The sequence below is a fragment of the Zootoca vivipara genome, chromosome 14 (genome assembly GCF_963506605.1).
Source record: "Zootoca vivipara chromosome 14, rZooViv1.1, whole genome shotgun sequence".
Taxonomy (NCBI): Eukaryota; Metazoa; Chordata; class Lepidosauria; order Squamata; family Lacertidae; genus Zootoca; species Zootoca vivipara.
In genome coordinates this window covers 10,788,299-10,803,157 of record NC_083289.1, presented here as the reverse complement: position 1 = coordinate 10,803,157, position 14,859 = coordinate 10,788,299, and the positions used below count along the sequence as shown (strand labels likewise).

General features: G+C 48.7%; 1 protein-coding gene across 1 annotated transcript in view; it reads left to right on the top strand.

The window, feature by feature from the left end:
* The window catches only part of AP3B2 (adaptor related protein complex 3 subunit beta 2), a 48,379-nt gene that overhangs the window by 14,183 nt on the left and 19,337 nt on the right, over positions 1-14,859 (top strand). Inside the window, exons 8-19 of the mRNA XM_060282744.1 lie at positions 1,187-1,363; positions 3,201-3,298; positions 4,448-4,502; positions 4,779-4,850; positions 4,962-5,024; positions 6,718-6,850; positions 7,308-7,417; positions 7,544-7,720; positions 9,918-10,104; positions 10,723-10,841; positions 11,991-12,047; positions 13,896-14,080. Of these exons, the coding sequence (XP_060138727.1) occupies positions 1,187-1,363; positions 3,201-3,298; positions 4,448-4,502; positions 4,779-4,850; positions 4,962-5,024; positions 6,718-6,850; positions 7,308-7,417; positions 7,544-7,720; positions 9,918-10,104; positions 10,723-10,841; positions 11,991-12,047; positions 13,896-14,080 (1,433 nt within the window). The remainder of the gene's footprint in view (positions 1-1,186; positions 1,364-3,200; positions 3,299-4,447; positions 4,503-4,778; positions 4,851-4,961; positions 5,025-6,717; positions 6,851-7,307; positions 7,418-7,543; positions 7,721-9,917; positions 10,105-10,722; positions 10,842-11,990; positions 12,048-13,895; positions 14,081-14,859) is intronic.

Sequence of the window (14,859 nt, the reverse complement as noted above, 5' to 3'; positions counted from 1 at the left end):
AGCTGGAAATCGCACACCCAATTGTCGCAGTGGCAGCGAATCCACAACAGCCGTTGCCGCAGCCACCAGTCACCAACCCAATCGCTGCTCACAAGCTCCTGCTCATGGCTGCAACCAATCGCCTGTCCCCCTTCTGTACTACCCGTATATAAGACGAACCCAATTTTGAACATTATTTTAGAGTAAAAAAAACCATCATCTAATACACGGAAAAGTACAGTAAGGGGGTTGCCCTACCTTCCTCTTGCCTGCACCCATTGGCTCTGGCCTGGTGGAACGCTCTTGCCTCATGAGACCAGGTCCCTGCGGGATCTGATTTCTTTCCGCAGGGCCTGTAAGACACAGTTTTTCCGCCTGGCCTTTGGCTTGGAATCAGCCTGATCCCCTCCCCCTCTTTCCTTTTCCTTCTGTGATGGAACCCCTATTTGGGGACTTCCCTGCCTTTTTTTTCTGGCCCACGTAGGACCAGTCTGGATAGTTGGCTTGGTGAAGATTTGACGTTTTCTTCCCCCAAATTGATTTGATTCTGGGCTTCCACTGAAATGAGGCTGCATTTTAAGTTGTGTTTTAATCCTGTTTTTAAGTTGTATTTTAATCAATTGTTTTTATACCTGATGTTAGCTGCCCTGAGCCCGGTCTTGGCCAGGGAGGGCGGGGTATAAATAAATACCAGCTGAGACAGTGCTGCTGTTGCAGGCTGTTATTTTTACAATGAAGCTGTCCCTCTGTTAAGCAACCGTTTTTGACCTGGCCTCTTCTCTAAAACAGTGTTTCTTAATCACTGTTCCGCGGCACACTAGTGTGCCGCGAGACGCTGGCTGGTGTGCCGTGACGTGCGGCGACGAGAAGGGCGATTTGCATTGTCACGTGCCTGGCGGCCGCCAATAAGCACCACTAACCCGCCGGAAAGCAATATTTCTCCTCCTCTTTCCCAAAACTCAGTGCAAACGAGCCTGGCGGCCGCCAATAAACAGCAATGACCCGCCGGAAAGCAATATTTGGCAAGTGTTTCTTACAGTCATAATTATAATATAGGGCGGCACAGAGTTAAATTTTTAAACTTTTTTAATGGTGGTGTGCCTCGTGATTTTTTTCACGGAACAAGTGTGCCGTGGCCCAAAAAAGGTTGAGAAACACTGCTCTAAAATACCCTAACAGCCTCCTCTCCTTCCCTTGTGCCTGGCAGGAGTCCCTCCTGGAAGAGAGCTCCGAGAAAGCTTTTTATGGTTCCGAAGAGGAAGACTCCAAGGACGACAAAGCGGAGCCGGCGTCCTTGGTGAAGCGCAAGCCATACGTCATGGACCCCGACCACCGCCTGCTCCTGCGCAACACCAAGCCCCTGCTGCAAAGTCGCAATGCTGCGGTGAGAACCACCCTCTCTAGCACCCCCAGTGCTTCCCCTACAGGGAGGCAGAGTTCCTTGGGAACGACAGCGCCCCTTGCCACTACGATCTCTGAAATGGGTGCAGGCAAGAGGAAGTTAGGACAACCCATCTCTTCCCAAGTGCAAGCGAGGAAAGCCCACCATCCCCTGTGCAGATTTGCATACAATTTGCATATGTCAATGTATAGATGCATGTTATGCATGCTCAGCCGCTCTGTAATAAAAGTTTCCAAAAAAGAGGGGAAGAGGCAAAATGTCTTTGGCCCGGCAGAGATGACCTGGTGGTGGGTTTTATTTTATTCACTTAAAAGCATACAGTGTTTCTCCTAAAATAAGACGGTCCTCAAAAATAAGCCATGTCAGGCTTTTCATTAGTAGAATAAATATAAGACATCCCCCGAAAATAAGCCGGGGGGGAGCAGGTCTGGCAAGGAAAGGAAGGCATTTAAGCGCCTTCGGAAGAGCCGGCAAGAGGCAACAGCGCGCTTGCTGGCGATCATCTTCTTTTCATGCCACTCGCAGTGGCTGTCTCCAGCGCCGCCACCGTGCTTTGGGGCTTGGCGCGCGCCCACAGCCACCTCCGCAGCCCCTGGGATTACCGTCGCTGCAGCCGCGCTCCTGGGCGCTCTCGGCACTTCCCCCACGGCCGCCTCACTGTGTTTTGCGGGGGTGGGAGCCGCTTCGGGGAGTGCAGCGCAGCGCGAAGAGCCTGGTGAGAGGCAGCTGCGGCTGCAGGTGAAGCCCGGGATCTGCGTGGGCGACTGGGGACGAGCGCCCTGAGCGCTGCGGCGGTAGCGAAGAGGCGCCCGATCAGCCCGCTTCTCAGCTGATCGGGCGCCTCTTTGCCACTGCCGCAGCGCTCAGGGCGCTCGTCCCCAGTCGCCCACGCAGATCCCGGGCTTCACCTGCAGCCGCAGCTGCCTCTCACCAGGCTCTTCGCGCTGCGCTGCGCTGCGCTCCCCGAAGCGGCTCCCGTGCAGCCGCCTCTTGCCGGTTCCTCTGCGGCTGCTTCCTGCTCCGCCGACGCGTTTGGATCCTTGGATCACGGCGTTTCTTCTGCTCCCCAGCAGCACGCAAATGGGAGGGCCGGAACCCCGCTGAGCTCCGCAGCTCCGCAGTATTACGGTATTATTGTGCTTTGTTACAAGGGCAGCCTTGCCATTTTTATTTTCTGCTCCCCGGCTCTCAACGGGACCCGCGCGGTGCGCTGCTGCCGGCTCTCAACAGGTCGGGGCTCGGCGCAGCATGCTGTTGCCAGCTCCCGCTCAAAAAAATAAGACATCCCCCGAAAATAAGCCGTGGTGTTTTTTTTTGGAGGAAAAATAAATATAAGACGTGTCTTATTTTAGGAGAAACACGGTACATACCCGGCTTAATGTTTCAAAGACCTCTAAGCGGTGTGCAGTCTAAAAAAGAACAGGCAATATATCATTGAAGCAAAAATGAAACCTAAAACTAGTAAAACAGCAATATAAAGACCTATCAAGGTATGTAGTAGCGAATAAAGCAAATCCAGAAGATTCAGACACATAAAACGGGGTCTGATCCTGTGGGTCAGGGATAGCCTGAGCAAAAGGAGAAGTCTTCACAAGGCATCTGAAGCAGCAGGTGGTTGCAACTTCAATTATAGCAGAGGGAAGGGCATCCCTCAGTACAGGGGCAATGGCAGAAAATGCCCATTTCCAGGCCAGATGATCTTAGTGGTCTTCCAGGTCTATACAGGGGCAGGCAGTCTTTCTGGTAGATGCAGCAAGTACAAATGAATCCCGTTTCCTTGCTTCCAAGGCCTTGTGGCACAAACCCTTTCTCTCTGCAGGTAGTGATGTCCGTTGCTCAGCTCTACTTCCACCTTGCTCCAAAGGCTGAAGTTGGGGTCATCGCTAAGGCACTGGTGCGTCTCCTCCGGAGCCACAGGTCTGCAAACACCTCCCCTCCTTCTAGTCTCTCCCCCCCCCTCTCCTTTTCCTGAAGTTGCTCCCTTTCACTTGGAAACATCCCAAGGACAGGGAAGAGCTGAGCATTTCTGTGAGCGGTTAGGAAACCGGCTAAGCTCTTGACTACGGTTCATTATGTTTGTTGTGTCTGCAAGGGACATGTGGGATCTGCAACAAAACATTGCAGTGTGGCACACTCCTATTCAGGGTTCTAGCCAGCCTGTGCCCTTTTCTAGAATATAGCTGGATATATAACTGTTGAGATGAGTCAACGGCCAGGCAAGGGAACAGAGCCAGTCCAAAACCAATACAGAGCTACAATTCCAAAGTTCCATTGCCAATTTGGTGTAGTGGTTGGGATGTTGGACTAGGACCTGGGAGACCAGAGTTCAAATACCCGCTCCACAGTGAAGCTTGCTAGGTGACCTTGGCTGGCTGCAGACCCTCAGCCTAACCTCTAACTCAACCTTGCAGGGTTGTATGGAAGGTAAAATGGAGAGGAAGAAGACAATGCAGAGCACGTTGAGCTCATTGAAAGGAAGGTGCACTATAAATGTAATAGTAATGAACCATAGTGCCCTCAACTGCCTAGGGCAGGATTGGGGCCTTATGACCCAAATGCTGTTGAACTCCAACTTCCATCAGCGCCAGCCAGCATAACTAATGGTTGGTGATCATGGGAGTTGTGGTCCAAAAGGCTAGCCCGGTTCAGGGAGATGTGCTTTGTGGATTACCACAAAGGCTTGCCTGAACTTGGGGGTTTTCGTGGCTTTTCAGAGGCAGTCAAGTTTCTGAATACCAGCGACTGAAAACCACAGGGAGAGGAGAGTGCTTGGGTCCTGCCTGCAGGTTTCCTACAGGCAGTTGGTTGACCACTGTGAGAACAGGATGCTGGGGGGAAAAGGTGTTCCCTCATTGTTTGTCCATGCAGCCACTAATCAGAGGCATACTGCCTCTCTGAATACAGAGGGCCTGGTTTTGTCTCTTCATGACCATTGGCAGATCTGAGCTTCATGCATTTGTTTAAACCTTTAAAGAAAAAAAGGTGGTCATCTTTACATCTGCTTGGCAATGAATCCTGCAGTGTTCCTGCCTCATTGACAGGCCCTTGTCTCTCTTGTTATGGCAGTGAGGTCCAGTATGTGGTGCTTCAGAATGTGGCCACCATGTCAATCAAGCGCAGGGTGAGTGCCTGTTTCCTTTATGAAATTTTTTTGGGGGGGGGAATTCACTTGGGCTGGGAGACATGGAATGCCAGGACTCTGGATGCCTGCCACATTACTGCTTCTGCTTCTGCTGTGCTTGAACCAGGCTGCCTTTGAACCAGTGATGGGGAGCAGCCCAGATGGCTTGAAGAGAGGGTTTCTGGGTCCTTCTGTAAATCCAGAGCTCACCATGGGATTTTCCCCAAGGATGCTGCTGCTGCTGCTGCTACTGATCCTGTTTCTTTCTTTCTGCAGGGAATGTTTGAACCATACCTGAAAAGCTTCTACATCAGATCCACAGACCCCACCCAGATCAAGATCCTCAAGGTGTGTGAGATGCACCCATAGATGGGTGCTAGGCTGCACTGAAGATAACAGCTTTTTTGTTTTTTGTTGTCGCCTAGAGTAACTCCTCCTTTTTCTCTTCTGCCCTGCTAGCTGGAAGTTCTGACCAACCTTGCAAACGAGACCAACATCTCCACCATCCTGCGTGAGTTCCAGGTATAGCATGACTAATGGGCTGGAGGAAGGTCTTAGCAAAGGAGCTGGAGCTGGAGCAATATGTGCAGAGCCAGGAATGTCTCTGTATTTGCTAAATTCCCAGCATCCCTGGCGACAAAACCTAGTTCCTAACCCACAGGGAGGTCAAAGCACATCACCCACCCAAAACAAGCCATCAACATTCTGTAACCCAGTTAAGATGGAGCATTTGACTTTAAATTGGGTTTTTGTTTGAATGCCACTGAATTCATTGGCCCATATTATGGCATCCATTTTTAAAATGCAAGAATTACATTACACAAAGGCTCCATTTGCACTGTACATTAAAAAGCGGTATACTGCTTTAAATGCACACTGTGGATGGGTTGTGAGAGTTCATCTGATCCAGTGTATTGATTCCGGCAGTGACCAGTTAAAATCCACAATATATATATATATATATATATATATATATATATATATATATATATATATATCTACCCTTAAATTAACACTTCAAAAACTAAGATGGACAACTAAATTACATGTCTTTGTCATCTTGCTGAATTAAAAAAAGTTAAAGTTAAAAGATAAAGTGAGGGCACCTGGCTAATGTCAACAGGCAGGGAGTTCCAAATATCAGTTTCTTGCAAATCTGGAAGAGCGTTGTGTGGCACTCATAAAAGTGCAGGTTCTGCAGATCAAGGCAATGGACTAGGCACACATGGGGCAAGGCGCTGTCTTAAGTAAATTGGTCCCAAGCGCAAAGGGCCTTACATATATATATATATATATATATATATATATATATATATATATATATATATAATAAAACCTTGAACTTAGCCCATTAATAAATTGACAGCTAGTGCAGCTGTTTGAGAAGAACTACTGTGGAAGAATGCCTCCAATACCCTCCCCTCTCAGTCGGCTCAGAAGGGTACCACGGGCAATGCTCCTCTGAGAGATCAAGCAAGAAAAAGAGGGTTGCATTCTCCCTGTTCGTCTCCCAATAAAGGTCATCGCATTCGGGCCGATTCAGCCCCATAACCTGACCTGAACCCAGAGTGAAAAGGTTCAAGAAAATCTGTTGCTTCTAAGGGCACCTGCAATTACTACGCCACAACCTTCTTGATCACCTCCTCTGAAAAGCTGGCATTTGTGGACCGGGCAGTATTTGTCACAAGCTTTTTCAAAAGTGGTTGGATCACCCCCTCTTTCAGGATGGCCAGGACCACTTCCTCCCACAAGGATGCATTGGCCACACTCTGTGTCTACTCAGACATGCCCGCTTAGCAAGCTTTAATAAGCCAAGAGGGGAAGGGTTCGAGGAGACCCTTTCCTGGGTGACATGAAACTTGTGCACCTCACCAGGTGCATCAACTGAAACTGATCCCAGGAAGTGTGCATGTCCTGCAGTGAACGTGGGTGTGGCACCGAGATTGCTTTGAAGGCGAATGGCCATACCCTCAAATCACAGCAGGCTTCCGACTAGCAGTCGTGCTCCAAGGTCTCAGGCTAGGATATTCTCCCTCACCTGATGCTAGGGAGGTTCTGCATGCACAAAATGAGTTTGCCACTGAGCTATGGTCCTTTCCGTTATAATTATGGTGCATCTGGGGGCTAGCATGCAGCCCACATGGCCCAGGTCCAGACACACCCATCTCCGTAGGGGCATTCCCAGATAGCTTCTTGTGTCTTTTTGTTCCCACAGACTTACATCCGGAGCATGGATAAAGACTTCGTGGCAGCCACCATCCAGGCCATTGGCCGTTGCGCCACCAACATTGGCAAAGTGCGTGACACATGTCTCAATGGCCTTGTGCAGCTGCTGTCCAACCGAGATGGTGAGAACCCTTTTTCAGTGTGGTATAGCTAGGAAAATAGGGGCGTGTGGTCCAGAGGGTGGTGGCTTGAGCGCAAGAGCTCGATTCTTAGTATACATGTTGGCATATAGTTTGTGAAATTTTTGTTGGAGCAGAACTATGTGGAGCACTAAAGCTCTACCTTATGGCTGTGAGATGAGCTACTCACCCTTGAGATTGCCCAGGGCACAGTCATGAGATCTACAAACTTGGTTGCTTTTGTTGGAAGTTTTTAATCGGAGGCTGGAAGGCCACCTATCGGGGTTCCTGTCGGAGTGGATTTCCAGCGTCAGCAGGGGGTTGGACCACATGCTCTTTGTGGTCCCTTTCAGCTCTGCAATTCTACAAAAGGAACATGGCCACTGGGGAGATGAGAGGCAGGTTGAGCATCTTTGCATACAGCCTTAACCCTTTCCTCATCCTGTCACCCTTTACTTAGAGCTGGTTGTGGCCGAGTCTGTGGTTGTCATTAAGAAACTCCTGCAGATGCAGCCGTCTCAGCACAGCGAGATCATCAAGCACATGGCAAAGCTGACCGACAACATCCAGGTGGGGGCCTGAGTTGGCAGAAGATGCTCTCCTGGTGGGTGGGTTCTGATGAGGAAAGGGGGATGGAGTGGGAAATGCTGTTCCGGGGATCTCAAGAGGAGATGCAGTGCTGTTTCATGTGCATAGGTACCCATGGCTCGTGCCAGCATCTTATGGCTGATCGGCGAGTACTGTGAGCATGTGCCCAAGATTGCCCCAGATGTGCTGCGTAAGATGGCCAAGTCCTTCACCAGTGAGGAGGATATTGTGAAGCTCCAGGTCATCAACTTGGCAGCTAAGCTTTACCTGACCAACTCCAAGCAGGTAAAGATCTTTCTGAGGATTAAATAGGAGTGGCAGCTTTCCCGTTGAATGCAATTACCGGGGAGGGTAGGATTGCTCTCTGGATGCCAAGGGCACATATTTAAGACTCTTTAATATACTGTAACTCTGGTTTTGTGCTGAAAGTGTTAATCATCTCAAGGCAGAGAAACTTTGGATTTGGGGCTGGGGCAAATGTGGCCCTCCAAGCCTCTACTTGGCCCTCGAAACTCTCCAGTGGCCTTGCTTCACATACGCATTGAGTGTTTTGCCTTCCTGGAATCCTATAATGTCTTTTGCTTGCCTGGATAGAGGACAAAGGTGTCTGAGAGAGGGAGGGGTGGGTGGGCAGGCCACAGAGTCTTAACTGACATGGGCAGTTCAACTCTCCAGAGTCAGAGATGAAGTCTGGGACGCATTTTGCCACTGTGCTTCTGAGATGCTCCAAGCACCTCTGGAGCGCAGCTCCGAAACAAGCCCCAGCCAGTTAAGTCTTAACACATGTATGTGTTATTTATGTATTATTTCAGAACATCTCTCTCCCACCTTTCTGGACATAAATAGATTTCCCAATTCTCTAGCAACTGAATGTGAGTGATAGAAATAATGAAAACTCACACATCCAGTAGCCGTAAAAACAGCAAAGAGTGGCATTAAAATATAATTTGTGCAAAAACACAGGAAAATAATGTGGCACCAAAAAGTAGGTCCCAAGTGAGTTCCATAAGAAGGGCAACCCACAATCAGTGGGGGCTGTCACCAAGAAGGTCCTATCTTCGGTCTGTTTGTTTCCACTGGGCCGCTCCTCCTCTCTCCCAGCTCCCCCCAAAAGGGGGGTTGCGCCAAACACAGAGAAACAAGAACAAGAACTGAAGCTTCAGAATGGTGCTGGTTTTTGAAAGGCATTCATATATTTTTATATAAATGCTGTGAGGCGCTTTTTGGAGATAACCATGGAAACAAAGGGTGCTATCCAGTTAAGTTAGAGATGAGGAATCTTTTTCATCCTGAGGGCCGTATTCCCTTCTGCATATCCTTCTGAGGGCTGCATGCCAGAGTGGGTGGAACAACACATGTAAATGTTACCCTTGTACAGCAGGTTGGTTTCTACACACACACACACAAACCACTCCTTCCAGGCAATCAAGAAGTAGTGTTCAAGTACAGTGGTACCTCTGGTTACGAACTTAATTAGTTCTGGAGGTCCGTTCTTAACCTGAAACTGTTCTTAACCGGAGGCAACACTTTAGCTAATGGGGCCTCTCATTGCCGCTGTGCCAACGGCGCGCAATTTCTGTTCTCATCCTGAGGTAAAGTTCTGAACCCGAGGTACTACAGTGGTACCTCTGGATGCGAATGGGATCCATTCCGGAGCCCCGCACGCATCCAGAGCAGTACTTAACCTGAAGCGCCGAATCTGTGCATGCTCCCCGCGCGATTTGGCGCTTCTCTGCATGCACATGACATCATTCGGCACGTCTGTGCATGCACAAATCGCCAAACCCGGAAGTAACCCGTTCCGTTACTTCCGGGTTCGGTGCGTACGTAACCCGTGTTGTACGCAACCCGCAGCATTCGTATCTAGAGGTATGACTGTACTTCCGGGTTAGCGGAGTCTGTAACTTGAGGTGTTTGTAACCTGAGGTACCACTGTACAGGGATACATGAGGGAATACACATGAGGAGGGTGTGTCCTGGGCAATGTTCCAAGGGCCAGTTAGAGAGGCTTGGAGGGCCACATTTGGCTCCCAGGTCTGAGATTCCCCACCTCTGAGCTAAGTTCGTAGTAGACCCATTGAAATTAGTGTATCTAAGGCACCTGTGCCAATTTATTTGGACACCAAAAAAGTGATCCGACTGTGGACTGACTTGTGTTTGTGTTGTGGGGGGAGCAAGAGGCAAAGGACATGCCTCGTAGGTGCAAGGATGGACTTGAGTGCCATATTCTGTTATGCCTCTGTTTTATTTTAACATACTTCTTAATGCCGAAATAGACTTCTAAGCCATTTGCAAGGTAAAAAAAAACCCAGTCTCACCAACATTAAAATTTTAATATTCATAATTAAAATACGCAATAAAGCACCCTTTTTGCTGTAGTTCTGTATTGGTTTGTTTTCTGCCTCTGGCCTAAGAGACTGTCGGGGAGGCCACTGGCTTGCCCAACTCTTTGTCAGGCGCAATGCGGTCTTTTCTGCCACAGAGCAAGCTGCTGACCCAGTATGTGCTGAACCTGGCCAAGTACGACCAGAATTACGACATCCGGGACCGTGCCCGCTTCATCCGCCAGCTCATTGTGCCCACCGAGAAGAGTGGGGCCCTCAGCAAGTATGCCAAGAAGCTCTTCCTGGCCCAAAAGCCCGCCCCAATCTTGGAGTCCTCTTTCAAAGGTAGGCAGGTGCCACATATAAAAGGAGGAGGAGCAGTCGAGGGAACAGGTCAAGGCTGTGTTGTTGGTAGCACAGCAGGGAGAAATCGATTCTCATTCAGAATTAACCTGTAGATGAATAAATGAGTAAGTTAATTTGGAATATGCAGAAAATATAAAAAATTAAGGAACTGCAAAAAGAGGGGAAAGGAAGTCGAGTTTCAAAATGATTGTAAAATGATTGAAATATATTAAATTGAAAATCAATTATAAAAAATAATTTTTTAGCCAACCAAGAGGGGTGGTGTTGCCTAGCAACCGGCATGATTCTTGCTGAGGTAACTTGTGCTCTGATTGGTTGTGTAGTTCTGTGGGAGTTTCCCCCCTGTAAGTGTGGTTGTTGAACATCTCCATGCTATGAATAAGGCCTGTAAATAAAATGAACCCCCCTCTGTTTGTTTCTCCTCGCATTTTATACTGCTTTTGACCAGTTTAAAGTATTATCAGGATTTATGTTCTCTCTGGGCTCCACTTGCTTTACTCAAATAATCACTCTGCCTAACGAAGGGTAACAGGTGGTGGGGAGGGGGCGCTGTTGGGTGGGCCTGTGTGGATGCTGATGCTTTGCTGCTCCTTGCAGACCGTGACCACTTCCAGCTGGGCTCGCTTTCGCACCTCCTCAATGCCAAGGCTGTAGGCTACCAGGAGCTCCCAGACTGGCCCAGCGAAGCTCCCGACCCATCTGTGCGCAACGTGGAGGTATTGGCTTCCCCTCTGCCCAGGAGTCATGGGAAAGCTGGCGTTTCTCTGAGAAACATTGTGAAATCGATTTGCACCCGAAAGGGAGTCACCACTCCTTGCTTACAATGGCTGCCAAGGCAATGGTCCTAACTGCCCTGCCTTCCTTACAATGGTTATATTAGTAGTAGTACTAGTAGTAGTAGGGGACCCAGGTGGCGCTGTGGGTTAAACCACTGAGCCTAGGGCTTGCTGATCAGAAGGTCAGCGGTTCGAATCCCTGTGACGGGGTGAGCTCCCGTTGCTCGGTCCCAGCTCCTGCAGTTCGAAAGCACATCAAAATGCAAGTAGATAAATAGGAACCGCTACAGCGGGAAGGTAAATGGCGTTTCCATGTGCTGCTCTGGTTTGCCAGAAGTGGCTTTGTCATGCTGGCCACATGACCTGGAAGCTATACGCCGGCTCCCTCGGCCAATAATGCGAGATGAGCGCGCAACCCCAGAGTCAGTCACGACTGGACCTAATGGTCAGGGGTCCCTTTACCTTTACCTTACTACTACTAGTAGTAGTAGTACAATTTTTCTTGAAAAAGAGGTGCTGGAACTCGCCATGAATGCCTCCTTTGTTCTCTTAGAATGGCAATGTGCCCACTTGAAAGGTGACAGAACTGAGTTCTAGTGAGTTCTAACTGAAAAAAGTTGTTGTTGCTGCTGCCCCCCCCCCCAGCCACTCTGGGTGGATCTCAACAAAATATTAAAAACACAATCAAGCACTAACCATGGAAAACATGCCTTCAGATGTCTTCTAAAAGTCAAATAGTTGTTAATCTGTTTGACATCTGATGGGAGGGCGTTCCACAGGGAGGACCCCACCACCGTGAAGGCCCTTGAGTGTGGGCCACTCTGATTGTGGACGTCCCATAGGCCAAGGGTAGGGAACCATTGGCGGCCCTCCAGAAGTTGCTGAACTGCAACTCCCATCCACCCCAGCAGGCATGGCCAATGGTGAATGGGAGTTGTAGTTCAGGAACATCTGGAGGGTTCATCACGGCTGCCACAGGCATCTGGTTGGCCATTGTGAGAACAGGATGCTGGGCTTGATGGCCTTTAGCTTGATCCAGCTCTTGTGAATCTTACCCAAACCCCTGCTTTTTTGCCCCCCCCCCCCCAGGAAGAGTCAATCGGCCCCATGGAAAGCAACATTGGGCTGCTGGGCGAGCGGATAGAGGTGGTGTTTGCTGTGATGCTCTTGCCCTCTTGCTCTCATGCTGCTATTTCCTTCCTTCCTTCCTTCCTTCCTCCTCCTCCACCTCCTCCTCCTCCAGTTTTCTTCTCTACCCTGTAGCTCTGACTGTGTGTGCAGTGTGTTCTAACTAACCTTTAATTGACCAGTTAGGACTAATGCCTTTTGGTCAGCTAAAAATTACCCCTTTCAAAAACTGCAGGTGGCAAACACAATCTTAGCAAAGGTATTCTCATGTTCTCTCTCACCCGGGAGGGAATGCTTTTTCTGAGATGGTGACTTCCATGATGTGTGTGCATTTATTTATTTATTTGCTGCAGAACTGTTTTGGTTTTACCCCAGTGCAAATCTAACCCAATTTTAAGGAAGCAGTTGAACAGCTAAGCTGCATTTGAGCAGGCATCCCCAAACTTCGGCCCTCCAGATGTTTTGGACTACAATTCCCATCTTCCCTGGCCACTGGTCCTGCTAGCTAGGGATCATGGGAGTTGTAGGCCAAAACATCTGGAGGGCCGCAGTTTGGGGATGCCTGGCCTTGAGGATTTCAAACAGTTCTGCCATCTCCAGAAGTGTGAGCCGGCAGGGTGAGGTGATATATGGTCCAGTACTGGGTGTAGATCAGCAGGGAGCGGGGTGGGGGGCAGGGTAGACTCATTTCAAGGCCTTACTCAACCATGGAACTTGCTACAGCTTCCTTCCCTTAGATGGAACCTACCTCACTAGGTTGTTGTGAGGAGAAAATAGAATCAATTCATGTTTGCTGCTCTAGAATGGAGGCAAGATAGGATGCAGAACCTCTAGGTACATGCACGCGTGTCTTCTTCCGGCCATCTCACCAGAGTAAGCCTTAGGGAAAGGCTCTAACTTTCTGTGCAGAATGAACCAGATTTAGTCCTTGCCATTTCCTGTTAAAAGGGTCATGTTTCATGTCATGAGGAAGATTTTGGAGAGCTGCAGTCAGTCACAGGAGACGTATTACTTTGATCTTGGTGTTATATGCAAGTTCCTGTATTGCACCAGAACCTGGACAGGCTGTGCTTTGCTGCAGTGATTCCCGCCCGGATATTATCATCACTATCAGTCCATTGACATACCACTTTTTAGCGAAGGCCCTCGAAGAGTGAACAGATTAAGAGAAAATAAAATATAGTAAAGCTGCAGTCAATACACAAGTACAGTAAATCAATAAAAATATAAAATAGCAAAAACCCAGGTGTATCACAAACCACACTGTGCATTCATGAATTGGATTTGTGCTCTCACTGCAAATGCTAGCACAAACAACAGGCTTCTCCCTGGAAACAACTGCAGTTGTGGCAAAGTTACTGCAGTTGCTATCCATGAGTGGGACTAGCTGGCTCAACCTGTGAATTTCCTGCCATAGAGCCATATGCACTTTGAGTGCATCAAGCAGGATTCCTAAAACCTTGACTCATCTTGGCTCACCCTTCTGAAGGCTGCTCCATAGAAGGCTATATTCCTACATGGATATCAACGCCATGTAGAAAGGGCACATCATATGCCATGTGCACTCCTAATGTGCAACAACTGCATGTGTCTCTGTTTCACCTTGTGCACACATGGCATTAAACAACCAGCCTTCAATTGCAGCAAATAAGCACATTGCATGCTGAAGTATGACATTGCACACTTATTTTTCATTTTGTCTGATGCAGGAAAAAAAATTAACTCCCTTTGGTATGATGTGGATCTAAGTCTCTCATTCTTCCGGGCTGTTCTTTCTGGTCCCGTTTTATTCACATGCAGGCCTTTTTAATGTGCTCACTTCTGTGTAGTGAAATGCCCCTCTCTCTCTTTCTCTGCTCTGGCCAGGTTCCAGAATGGACCAAGTGCACTAGCCGCGAGAAGAGGAAGGAGAAAGTTGAGAAGCCCTTCTATTCTGATTCAGAGGGAGAGTCCGGGGCAACAGAATCTGCTGACAGTGGTGAGAGGAGAAGGGGCCATTGCTCAGGGTTAGAATACTTGCTTTGCATGCAGAAGGTCCCAGTTTCAGTCTGACATATTCGAGTTTAAACAAAATAAAAAAATTCCTTCCAGCAGCACCTTAGAGACCAACTAAGTTTGTCATTGGTATGAGCTTTCGTGTGCATGCACACTTCTTCAGATTCTTCAGATTCGAGTTTAAAAGAGACAAGAGAGCAGGTGATAGTGAAGACCTGTATCTGAGACTATGGAGAGCTGGCAGTGATGAACTAGCTAGATGAATCCATCTGATCTGCTATAAGGTAGCTTGCTGTGTTCCAGCAGTTTTCACTAGTTTGTAATAGTGAAACACCACCAGCACACAAACACTAGAGGGTGCAGTTTTCTTCAGTCAAATGCAAGCACTTCCCACACTTTATTTCATACTGTCTTGTGTGTTGCCTATCAGTGGAAGTGGGTGATCAAGCTTAAACCAGCAGCTCTGACATGCAAGAAGTTTGGAATTCTGAAAATCACCACAGCTTCTGCATGTGGGCAACACATACCATATTGGGCTCCACTCTTAAAGGAAGGGATGTAGCTCAGTGGTAGAGCACATGGCTTTGCATGCAAATGGTCACAGGTTCAATCCCTTGCCTGAAACCTTGGAGAGCCTGCTACTGTTCCATGCACTGAACTATGTGAACCCAAAAGTCCAACTTGGTATAAGGAAGACCAAGGAAAGGAGCTGGGCACCTGAGCCACTGAAGATGCAGGCCAGTTGCCAGTAGGATGGCCCATAGTAGTGCAGGTCCATTAGAGCAAGTGGGGGCAATGCCCCACCAACCTCAGTCTGCCCTCAGCTAGCCCCCAC